The 13,117-nt window shown below is 44.6% G+C and overlaps 1 protein-coding gene across 1 annotated transcript in view; it reads left to right on the plus strand.

Moving 5' to 3' along the window:
* IMPG1 (interphotoreceptor matrix proteoglycan 1) overlaps positions 1–13,117 on the plus strand; it is a 128,012-nt gene that overhangs the window by 61,505 nt on the left and 53,390 nt on the right. Inside the window, exons 7-8 of the mRNA XM_025200084.1 lie at positions 1,402–1,557; positions 9,044–9,102. Coding sequence (XP_025055869.1) covers positions 1,402–1,557; positions 9,044–9,102 — 215 coding nt within the window. The remainder of the gene's footprint in view (positions 1–1,401; positions 1,558–9,043; positions 9,103–13,117) is intronic.

The raw sequence follows: 13,117 nt of genomic DNA on the forward strand, positions 1-13,117 counted from the left end.
GCGTCCTGCAAGGGCCCCACATTACCTGGGGCCTTCTTTTTACTCCCTATGTATTTAAAAAAGGACTTCTTGTTGTCCTTAATCTGGGAAGCTAGTCCCAGTTCCATCTCTGCCTTGGCCTTCCTAACTACCCCCCTACACCCCCGAGCAACTGCCGAATAGTCCTCCTTGGTGATGACCCCTCCTTTCCATTGGGAGTAAGCCTCCTTTTTAGCAAGGAGACATTCCCGGATGTTTTTGGTGAGCCATGGAGGCTTGTATGCTCTCCTGCCCCCTTTGATCCTCGTCGGGACTACCTTCTTTTGGGCTTGGAGGATCGTCTCCTTAAGGAGCAACCGCTCCCCTTGAACACCCGGCTCTCCTCCCCTCTGAGACTTCAGCACTTCTCCAACTATCCTCCTTAGCTCGTTGAAGTTCGCCCTCCTAAAATCTAGGGCCACAGCCTGACTGCTTGCCTTTGCCACCTTGCGCTGAATGGTGAATTCCAGCAGGCAGTGGTCACTGTCGCCCAGGGGGTCAAGCACCCGCAGCCCCCTCACCAGGTCGTCGCCCTTGGCCAACACCAAGTCCAACAAGGCATCCCCCGTGGTGGGGCTGTGCACCTCCTGGGTTAGATGAAGGTCCTGGACTCTGTCTAAGAACCTACGGGAGCACTCAGACCTGGCTGACTGCTCCTCCCAGCAGATGTCTGGGAAGTTCAGGTCCCCCATGACTACCACATCCTTAGCCTTCACTACCTCGGTGAGCTGACCCAAGAATTCCTGGTCAAGCTCCTCTCCTTGGTTGGGTGGTCTATAGTAAACTCCCACTGTTAGGTCCCTTTCCCCTCTTTTGCCTTGAACCCTAACCCAAAGCACTTCAGAGTGCTTCTCCCCTATTTTATAACAGAGGATCTGCCTTTCCTTTTGTACTTAAATAAATCAAAAGTTAACTTGATCAAAAAATGCAGGTGGTGAAAGCAGAGAAAGAATTAAGTCCACAGGCTCCAACCATGAGCCACCACTTTATCCAAAATCACTGGATAGATAACTAAGCATAAGAATCCAGAACAAAAAATCGAATATAGGACACTGGGGTGTGTAATTGGCAGCTGCTACAACTCATTTGCTTTAGTTGAAGAAAAAATCTCCTCCCTACTCAGGAGGCAGCAGACATTTTGTCCCTGTATCAGAGAGACAGGGTGTTTTCTAAGGGAGGTACTGTCTTTATTTCCTTTTGTTCCTCATACAGGGAAAAATAGATACCAGCTAATTCTGTCTCTTTCCCGTATGTTATGTTTAAGAAACCTCTTTGATGCAAGAGTCTTCTGTTTACATGTGTCAAATAACTAAACCATTAAAAGAAAATACTTTGTCTTAACTTTTTATCTTACAAAGCTCATTTCCTCTCCCTGTCTCCCAGGAGCTGAAGCCAGAGGTCACTAACACAGTCCCAGAGTTGCCTGTGGAGCAGTCAGTAGAGTTCAGTATTACCCTCACTAATCAGGAGTACACAACAGAACTGAGTGATCCTCGCTCACCACGGTATCAGGACCTAGCAGCAAAATTTCAGCTTCAGGTAAGGGGGCTGATGGCAGGGCAAAGAATTAATCTTGTGCTCTGATGCTTCTTTATAATATGAAGTAATTTTAAAAGCTTATATAATATGAAACAATTTTGTGGTCCTGTGACCAACCAATGTATATACTGGAGGTCTCTCAAAAGAATTTGTTACTCTGTGGCACATTACAAAGCACTGGTTTATTAAAATTAATTAATTCCTGTTATGCAGGTTTTCATGGAATTGCTACAGATTACCACGGGGCACTAAAAAGAATCTAGTAGTCTCTGGGACACTTTATGCTCTCTGTGGATACATGCATACATTCAAGTTACCTGATCTACAATCACCTGGCTTACTTTAAGCCATGTGACCATAGAATGGGTCCAGTTGATACACATGTTCAGCAGTGCTCAGAGCTGTGCCCAGAACATGCTCTAAATAAGTGGGGGGACGGGGGTAGGCAGATGGGTTGGGAGGCTAGAGGATCTTCAGGAGGGTTTAGCAGGTATCGTGGGGAGGAGGGTTGGTATGATCAGGGGGGCTAGCAGGTCCATGGGGGCATTGGTGGGTCCATGGGGGGGATCATTGTCCAGAAGGTGGGAGGATTGGGAGGCCAAAAATAGCCTAGTCAGGGTGAAGGGTAAGAAGAGTGCAGCTCAGGAGTTAAGGCAAGCAACTGGGCATTCCCAGCTCAGGGCTAGTATAACCCATTCCCAACCTAATTTAGCTCACCTCCTCAAGTGAACTAAGTTAGATCAGGCCAGCCATTTTTTGCCTAATGTAGAATGAAGATACAGAATACATTAGGTCTGTACAGATTGGTATTTAGATTGACCTATACACAGTTATGTCAATCTAAATGTAACATCTGCATATACCTTAGGTCAATAGGATATGCATTCTAAACTTCCAGCCAATGTAAAATTAGCATCCCAAGACTGATCGAAAATAAGACTGCTAGGGAGATATTTTTCTGGCAAAAAATAATCCCACACAGTGACAAAAGAAATGGTTAGTAATTCCATATTAGTATCACAGCATGATTACCTTTAGTGTTTATACCCTGGTAGTGCTTAGGCTTTGTCTATAGCACCTCTCTGCCAAGCCTGGGGCTGCTGCTGCTCAAAACAAGCCCTACCCACTCACACCCCTGTCAATTATGCACAGTAGGCGGCTTAGAGGAGTCCTAAGAGCATGCCTTGTTAGTACTCCCACACTTTAGGTCTCAGAAGAGCCTAACAGTAACATTTGGGCATGCCAGAACCAATCTAAGCTGCCTACTCTGCCCAATTGTTAGGCCTTCATGGAGGGAGAAGTAAGTGTGGCTTGTTTCTTGGTGGCGGTCCTGGGCTCAGCAAGCAGAATGACTTCAGAAGCTCTTAAATACAACAAAGGACATAATAACAAGCATCAGCTATGTATAAATTGTCAGAGTTCCATTAAATCAGTTGAGCTCTAGTAAATTATACTGGCAAGAGATTTGCCCATAGATTCCGTCTCAGAGAAAGTTCTAAATTCAGAATATAATATTATGTTCCTGAGCTTTGAATTTTTTTCAGATATTCCAAATGGTCAACTGTTTGGGACATAGACCTTCATCTACTCTATGGCTGTGCAGCATTTGACATTTTAAAGGCCTGCTTTTATATTATATCATTTATATAAATGTATTATATGAATTATATAGGTAATTAATAATTACTACCTTCATTCAGAACAGACAACTCCTGCTATTTCTAGCTGTTGCAGATCTCCACCATACATAGATACCTTTTCTTAGAGCATCTGTTCACCTACCTCACAAACAGACATTTGCAGAAAGAAATTAAAAAAGCTGCAGATAGCCAATCAGCAGAGCATTAGACCCGCTACAACATTAGGAAAATCATTTGGGCCTAATCAGGAATTAATGGACAGTACTTTGTAGTGATTTAATTTCTACAGTAAACCTAATGAGCAATTTAATACCAATGTTGAAAGAAATTAGCTACTGTTGTCTGAACTACTTTCCAGAGCAAGCAGCCAAGGGACTTGAAAGCACATGGCCTTGTTAAGTCATTTAGTTGGGCATTACCATATTTTTTAATAGAACTAGTATAGCAGAGGTATTTTGTATCATTAATATTGCTAACTGCATGTTTAATTACCAATTTAATTGTTAGCACTTAATGTTCTGGAGGTCCTTAATGATCCATAGGTCCTCAAAAGGTTTTGCTTGGTAAAATTAAACAAAAGTCAGTGGAAGTTTCTCCAATGCGTCCCTCCCTTGACTATCCTAATTTGGAATCAATTGTATTTGCAATCAACCAAGAAAGGGGATATTGATAGAGCTGATCAATAGCTTCCTTTCCCAGTACATCCACGGCTCTCTCTTCTTGCAAAAAGTTGCTTGCTAGGGCTGTGCAAAGCTTTAGTCACTGATTCAATTTGGCAGAGATTCAGCCTGATTCGGTAGCCAAATCTCTCAATCTGAATCAAATCAGGAGACCCTTTAATCTCTCCAAATTGATTCAGAGAGATTCAATGATTCGGACATAGACACAGCTTTAAATGTTTTTTTTTTACATACCTCAAGGTACCAGGCAGCTTGTGACTGCTGAGATGATGGGGTGGATGGACCATCCCAAAAAAGTGGGGGGGGGGGGGCATCCCACAGAAGTGTGGGGGGGCTCCTCAGCATGCTTGGCAGCAGAACCAGAAGTGGACCAGAAGCACTTCTGATCCACTTCTGGGTCCACCAGCGAGTACACAGGGCCCCCTGCACCCCCTCAGCTTGGTGAATGGTGCCTCCAGGGTCTGGAGGGGCACCTGGGGTCCTCCTGTGGCTGATACCTAAGCTGGAGAGGTGCGCCCTCCGCCCCCCCATGCACTCAGCAGCAAACCCAGAAGTGGACCGGAAGTACTTCCGGTCCACTTCCGGGTTTGCCACTGAGCATTGGGGGGGGGGGGGGGGGGGGGCCACCCGGGGGGTGGCCGGGGACCCACATTCCTGTGGGATGCTCCATCATGCCCCACCATCACAGCGTTCACAAGCCACACCTGTTACCTCGAGGTATGTAGAAAAAACATTTAAAGCTGTGTCTATGGGTGAATCGCTGATTCTCTGAATCATCATTGAATCTTCAGATTCGGATCTGGCTGAATCAAAATGGGACAGTGATCCAAATCAACAAATTGAATCACTGTCCCCTGATTCAGGCTGAATCCAAATCAAATACAGCCCATTTTGCACATCCCTATTGCTTGCAGATTTTCCAAAACTGCACATACATTGTGTTCTGGCAACTTACAACTTGACCCCCCAGCATCTGTATTTTTTGGTTGGTTTTTGTTTTAATGAGTTTCTACAGTATTTGAATATGACAGAAAAGGGGTGTTGATTATTAAAAGTATTTTCCATTACCACAAGTTATCATTCTAAAGAGTCCAAATCTCTTCCTTCCAAGCAGCACTGGAGAGAGAAACAGTTCAGTAGCTGCTGCCATGGATGTGTAGAGACATTCAAGCAGCTTGTTGGGGAAGCACTATAACTATGGCACTTTGCACAAAACCACCATAGTTGAACTGCCATTGAACCCAACAGATGTTCACCTGTTTGGTGGGGAAGGGAGGCTCAGAGCTTGCCTGCACCAGCCCCAGCCAGCAGGTGGAGGCACTCCAGCAGCCTTCCAGGAAGTTGCCAGACCACCCCTTTTCCACTTCCCTGCCCCCCCCCCAGCTGGCAACTGTCAGCAGTGGCTGGTGGGGAGACAGATCCCCCAGCCACAAGCCATCCGTCCCCCCCAGCTACCACTGCTGGGGTCTTGGGGGGAGCCAGGCCAGGCCTGCATGTCAGGAGAGGCTCCCCCCCCCCCCCCCCCACCCCCCCCCCCGTAGCTTAACAGTGGCAACCTCCTGGACCTGGGGCGGGGGGGAGGAAATGGAGCCCCCCCACCCTGCAGGCATGTTCTGACTTGCTCCAAAAGCTGAGGGGCAGTCCCTCCCTGCCCTCCCCCACCCGCCGACTCCCCCAGCCTGGCTGCACAAGGAGGAGACAACTTTTTCTGTCTCCTCTCTATGACAGCCTGGGGGTGGGGCTGAGATGATGCTCACCAGCGAGCACCAGCCCAGCCCTGTAAAGGCCCCTGGGACGCAGGCAGAATCACCCATAATTAACCCCCATTGTGAACCTGTGCACAAAGTTCACTAAGGTGCTCTGTCCTAGAGTGCCTTCATCTGATACTACATCAGATAAAAGTTAACTTTTCACGCGATCCACCATTTTTAAAGCATTCTGCAGCCCTGAACATTCATTATCTTATGGCTAAAGAGCCCTTTTGGTGGCTCATCACATGAAAAGGTAATTTTTGTATACATCTCATGTAGCACAGCTGGCATGTTTTTCTCTAAAAACAGACCTGAGGGAAGCAGAGTGTGTCTTGTCACAAGGCACAAATAGGAGTGATCTACTGAGGTTAAGATAAGCAGGTCACTGTCAGGACTGTGCACTTGATCACAAATTTTAATGCAGCTCTTCCAGCTTAGCTAAACCCACCTACATATGCAGGGGGCACAAATTTTATACAGGATTTATATATAATCAGACAAATAAAAAAATGAGGGAGGGGGAAGGGAATCTATCCATTAAACTAGCTTTTGTGCCCTGTAATTGATGTATTGATTTATTAGGGCTCAATAAATGCTGAGTTCCCTCACCTCCCACAGATTTCATTTTCAGGTAAGAGCACTCAGCCCAGAGGATGAAATGCTGCTCAGTACCTGACAGGATCAGGCTGTTAATTAGGGAGCTTTACCTGCATTTTAAACCAAGAGTCTGCATCAATCTATATTATATGGAAACATGTAGTATTTCATCTACTTGATTTGTGGAAATATTATTCTAAAGTAGAAACACAAATTCATAGATTCATGAATAATCAGCTGGAATGCATTCCCTTTTCTTTGTTCAGATGGTTATTTGTGACTACCTGGTATTAATAAAAATGCTTATGACCCTCTAAAGTTTGGCAAAATCATACAATATTCATACTTTATATCCATTATTTTTTCATCACTGACTCACTGACTTTCTTGTTAAAAAGTTTCCATTATTAAATTAGGCAGCAGAAAATGCCCAGAGTGACCTTTCTAATAGATAGCTGTCAGACAGTATTCAGTTTACAAGCTGTTTGTGAACAGCCTATACCAGGGATAGGAAATTATTTGGGCTGGAGGGCCATTTAATGAGTTTTGGCGAGTTGTTAAGGGCTGCTTATGCATGTGCACTCTCACTCATGCTCACACCTCCCTGCAGCTGGCCTGAAATTGGCATCAGAGCAACAGTGGCAGTGGGAGCAGAAGCATGAGCCCACTCAGGGTGTGGCACCTTATCTCTGCGCCTCCATGCTCTCCTCCTTACAGTGCCTAGCTTGGCTGACACTAACAGGCAGGCACAGGGATGAGAACCGCAGCGCACCTGGGAAATGCCCCTGCCTCTTGGCCTTCCTCCCCAACCCACTGTGCAGACCCCAGCTAGGGAGGGTGTGGGGGCAGAGCAGGTGGTTCAGTTCACCCCCCTCACCCAGCCCCCTACCACACAGTTCTGGGCGGGCAGGCAGGGCTCCAGCCTTTGCTGGCATTGCTGTGCGGAAGCACCCGCCTGCCTGCCTGGCACCACAAGGTCAGACTCCATCTCCCATGCTGCCACACAGTGCTGAGCAGGAGGGCAAGGCTGCTTCCACCTAGTGTCCCCTGCTGCACCAGCAGAGGCCAGCACTAGAGCCACTGCCCATGGGCCCACCAATTGATTCTATCTGGCCCGCGGGCAGTAGCACTAGCTCTTGCCTCTGCTGGCACCATGGGCCAGATAGAATCAATTGGTGGGCCAGATATGGCCCATGGTCTGTATTTTGTCCACCCCTGGTCTATACTCTATTAAATCCAGTAAATATTTTCAATTTATTAATAAAGTACATATTAGTTAGTAAATGATTCATGGACCTTAAGCAGACAAAATTAACTGGATCTTCTGATCATAGAATCATAGAAAATTAGGGTTGGCAGGGACCTCAGGAAGTCATTTAGTCAAGCATTTCTCAACCCATGGGTTACAACCCAAAAGTGAGTCACAGGAATATACGAAAGGGTCATGAATAAACTTAAAAAAATGGATCGACAAACTTTAAAAATGGGTTTTCCTTTGAAGGAGAGAAATGTGGGAAACCACAGGTTTCTCCTTGCAGGCTGGCAGAGTTCTAGCCTGCAAGAGACTGCTGGGGGTGGGAGGAGTGGGAGGAGGGTGATAAGGCAGGAGGCACCACATGGCACCCAGGCAGCATTGAGAGTAGGTCCTGCAGCTTCCCGCAGGTAAGTCTTCCCGCAGGCCAGAGGGGAGCAGCAGTGGTGGCTGACCCATAGCAGAGGGTTAGAGCTGTGGTCCAGTGCATGAGCGGCTGGTGGTGGGTGAAGGTGAGGGCAGTATAGCCCTCCCCCCATCCATTACTCCTTGTGCTGCTGGCAGCATGGGTAGTGCAGGTGTTCTGGTGTCAGCAATGAGTCTCACCACCCTGTTCTACCCTTCCATCCCAAGTTCCACCCACAGGGCTATGGAGGCGGCTCCTGCCCATGCCAGTCCAGCCAGGCTGCAGCCCTCTGCCCACTGTGGGTGCACAAATCTGGGAGGTACATGCCCCATACCCCCGCCCCACACATCCATTTTATGCCCCACACACTGTGGGGCTGGGGCCTGTGGGCAGCAGATCGGGAGTGAGGGGCATTGAGGGTGGTGGGGGCTGTGCACTGGAATTGAGGGGCACTGGCAGGGCCAGAGGGCTGTTTTCTTCTTACATTATTTACTCAGTTGGGACTGGCCATCAATGTTTATAAATGGGTCCTGGTACAAAAAAGTTGAAAACCACTTAACTAGTTCACCCCCCTGCTCATAGCAGAACCATCCCCAATTAGACCATCCCAGCCAACACTTTGTCTAGCCAGGTTTTAAAAACCTCCAAGGGTGGAGATTCAACAACTCCTCTCTCTGGGTAGGCTTCTCCAGTGCTTTACTACCCTCCTCGTAAGAAAAATCTTCCTAATATATAACTTAAATTTCCCTTGCTGCAACTTGAGACTGGTGCTCCTTGTTCTGTCATCTGCCACCACTGCGAACAGTCTAGCTCCATCCTCTTTGGAACCACCCTTCAGTTAGCTGAAGGCTGCTATTAAATCCTCCCTAACCAAATACACTCTGACTTGTTCTATTATCAGCTTGTCTACCACCAACTAACACAATTATATCGACAGAAAAAGCAGCTATTTATATTGTTTTTACCAATTAATAAGTAATACAAAAAATTAAAGGCAAGCAATGTGTGTAAACAGAACAATAAGGATATCAATACAAATACAATCCATGCAGTCCCCTTTAACTCTTTGTGACATTTTTCAAGTTTCCAAACTATGCCTTTTGCCAGTGAATTTTTACATTTAGCATACATGGAATTAATATGTTTGTGTTTTTCACTAGATGCAAAAAATATTTGAAAAACTTCCAGGATTCAAAGAAATCCATGTATTAGGATTTAAGTAAGTAAGAAATCAAGTCCCATTTTCTATTTATTGCTAAGATTCCTTTTCTTCACCAAGAGTCCCATTAAAAAAATTAGTTGTGGAAATGCATGTTGTCATAAGTTGATTTTCTGGGACCTTTCACAATGAGTAAGGGGATATAGCATGGACAAATTCCAAATTGGAACATGGACCATTGCGTTATTTAAAAAGATGAAGAAGGAAAAAAGTTCTCATTCCCTCTGGGAAACAGAAATACAGTTTCAGGGAAACATTACAAGGCACATCATCTTTAATGTATTTACTTGTCAGCAGCATTGTATTAACAAACCTCTTAAGCTACTTGAGTAAGAAAAGGGGCGAGGGGCATTGTGCTTGTTTCTTGAAACTGCTTTCTGTGCATGGAATAAATTTTTCTTTACAGAACAGTAAAAATGTCTCCATAACAAGAGCTAAGAAAGTTGCTGCTTAGTGTTCTACAGCAGTGCTGTACCCATTATTTTTACTATATAGTCACACAATGTATGATTTTTTCCAATATATTCCTCCCACCCCCTCCAAACTATGCAGGGTTTTCTATTTTTGAAGACATTCTTGATTTTTTTAAAATTTGCAACACATATTCACTATTACTCCAAGCTGCCTTCTACCTTTTCAATAAAAAATCTGTAGCAGTTTTAGCATGACTATTTATGGCCTCATCAAGATCCTATAACTCACATCAGAAATATAAAGGTGCAAGATATTAACATATTTTAATATGAATAACTTCTTTAAAATATAAGGTAGAAAATATCAGGGCTTGGTCTCCCTATCCAGGGTTCCTTTCCTTTACTTTGTGCATTTTTACCAGAACCTCAGCCAGGCTAAGTTCCATCTGTCAACACTTCCTAACACCTTGAAGAAATGGTAATGAGTTACTTACTCCATCCTAGTTTTCCTCTAAGAATTACTGAGGACAGTGAAAAATGGGCAGGATAGAATGGAAGTTATTTCAACTTCGACTGCCAAAGTAAAGGGGAAAAAACATTGATTACTGAAGAACGGTCAGGGAAACATTTAATATCTTTTCATGATTATTTTAGCTTGAACATGGGGAAAAAAGCATCACAAAGAAGGGCAACTAATTGAAAAAAAATGCCTGAGATGCAAGAAACATGCTTTTCTGGCATGTTCCAAGTCTCCTCTGGTACTGCAGTGAGAATTATGATCTACAGCATCAGGATTGGATAACCTGTCCAGAATTAGGTTTAATAGCTTTCCAGAATTGTTTGTGGATTTGGCTTCCACGCGCTGATTTTTCCAACTTAGCGTAAAATGAATCTCATAAAGGTGATTTTATTTTTAATGTGTACAAAAGTGAAAACATTTGTCTTCATTTTCCCTGTGCTAGTCTGTAGCATTTTATGTGAAGTCAGATGGTTGAAACTGAAATAAAAATTGAGGGGACAATATCCTGAGTATGTACAAGCTGTTGCTAAAAAGCAAGCTGCTGCAGCAATTAAACTGGAGGAGAGACTTTAATTTTAGTAAATGTGGTATATGACAACGATCTTTGTCGTGCTGAACTCAGTTACAGTGAATCTCCTGCTATAACAAACTCCTCCCAAAGTTTTCCCTCCCCATGTCAAATACATACTAGGAGATCAGGCAGACAAGGTTCCTTGAGTGAATTTGATATCTTTTATTAGACCAACCCAAATGCTTGGAGAATAGTTATTAAGCAAGCTTTCGGGTTCAAAAACCCTTCGTCAGGCTCAGGAAGCTGCAGCAGTTGGTGTGTGCTCTTCCTGGATGGAATGAAAAGTAAACAAGCCAGGGGCTGGGCTGGGGAGTCAGTTGCCAGGCAGATTATAATGTATCAAAAATCCAATGTCTATGTTTAGTCCCTGATCTCTAGTATCCACCACTTTTAATAATCAACACTTCCTCCAGATGATGGGAACAGCTGTGGGCACTAAAATGGCCCCACAGTATGCCAACCTTTTTATAAGCCACCTGGAAGAAGACTTCCTCAAGAACTGCACCATCAAACCCTTGCTATACTTAAGATACATTGATGACATCTTCATCATTTGGACTGAGAACCTGCAATCTCTGATTGAGTTCCATCAGAAATTCAACAGTCACCATCCCTCCATCCGACTTTCTTTAGAATACTCCAGCACCAGTACTGAAGAGAACACCCGGGATTGCCACCTCACCAATCTTAAAAAGGCTTTCACCCAGCAAGGACACTCCTCCAGAGAGGTAGATCGCACGTTTGAAAGAGCCACCTGGATACCACGTGAAGAACTGCTGCAGTACAGAAGAAAAACACCCACAAATCGCACACCGCTGGTTATGACCTATCACCCATCCCTTGAACCTGTACGGAAAATCCTCAAAAAATTGCAACCCATATTAGAAAAAGACCCTATTCTTAAAAAGATCTTCCCAGAGCCACCCATCCTAGCCTTCAGACAAGCACCGAACCTCGCCAACCTCATCACTAGAAGCAAACTTCCTCAAGCCCAGAACACACCAAAAGGATCCAGACCGTGCCATGACAAGAAATGCAAAACCTGCCCCCACATCTCCACCACCCCCACTATTACTACACCCCACAACAGAGCCATCAGCATCCCAGGATCTTACAGCTGCACCTCCAGGAATGTAGTATACCTCATCCAATGCACCAAATGCCCTGATGGAAGATATGTAGGAGAGACCAGACAACAACTGCGCACCAGAATGAACGCACACCGGAAATCCATCAAAGACAGAAACACCCAATTACCGGTGGGGGCACATTTCTCACAGGAGGGCCACTCTCTCTCCAATCTCTCAGTCCTGATCCTCAAGGGAAATTTACACAACACTTCCCAGAGACGAGCCTATGAGCTCCATTTCATCAACCTGCTGGATACTAGAGATCAGGGACTAAACATAGACATTGGATTTTTGATACATTACAATCTGCCTGGCAACTGACTCCCCAGCCCAGCCCCTGGCTTGTTTACTTTTCATTCCATCCAGGAAGAGCACACACCAACTGCTGCAGCTTCCTGAGCCTGACGAAGGGTTTTTGAACCCGAAAGCTTGCTTAATAAGTATTCTCCAACCATTTGGGTTGGTCTAATAAAAGATATCAAATTCACCCAAGGAACCTTGTCTGCCTATATCCTTAGACCAACACGGCTACAACCTAAACCCCTACTAGGAGATCACAACTTTTGTGGGATGAACTCAAATCTCAAGATATAGTAAAGAATCCTAGACAGCAAGTATGTTCATGGATATGCTGCTTTCCACTTGGCTTTTACTCTCTGCCATGTGCCACAATTATTCATGGAAATTAAATACACTTTGCAGGTTCTGCCTGCAATAAGTTTAAGATGTTAAGTGATTTAACTGCTTCACCCCTCTCTATACTGCCTTATGGACATTAATCACCATGAATACACCAGGAAGTAGCAAAAAAAAAAATACTACCATGTACTATACAGAATTGAGCTGTTTTCATGAGCTTAGAATAGGAAGTCATTATAGTAAGTGCTAGTCCTTCCACCATCCAAAACACACAAAACTATCAGTCTAGTGCCAATATTCCATGCTGGCATCCCAATAGACCACTGGCATTTCAAAAGGTCACCAACCTGTTCTTCTGAAGCCTAGAAGCTGTAAAAAGGATCAGCAGTAAAACGATTAAAGATATCATGTAAGCTTTACACCAAGTACACACTAAAAAGGCCTGATTCTACCGTGCAGTTTCCTGACAGGTTTGGGACTTATATTTTTTAAATTTATTTCATTCTTCCTCCACAAATTAATTCCTTTCTGTATAAACTAAGTGTTTGCACATTGCAAGAGCATATATACAACCCCTGACGGGCAGAGTTTTGCAGAGTAGCTGACATTCACTGCATCTTGTTCTGGTTATCCAAATAGCTCTAAAAAGCACATAGATAGATCTCCAGTCCGAGAAGGCAAAAGCACTTTACGAATGAAGAGGGGATATCATTGAGTCCTGGACTATCAGCACTGTTCCCTA

Source organism: Alligator sinensis, unplaced genomic scaffold, assembly GCF_000455745.1.
Source record: "Alligator sinensis unplaced genomic scaffold, ASM45574v1 scaffold37_1, whole genome shotgun sequence".
Classification (NCBI taxonomy): domain Eukaryota; kingdom Metazoa; phylum Chordata; order Crocodylia; family Alligatoridae; genus Alligator; species Alligator sinensis.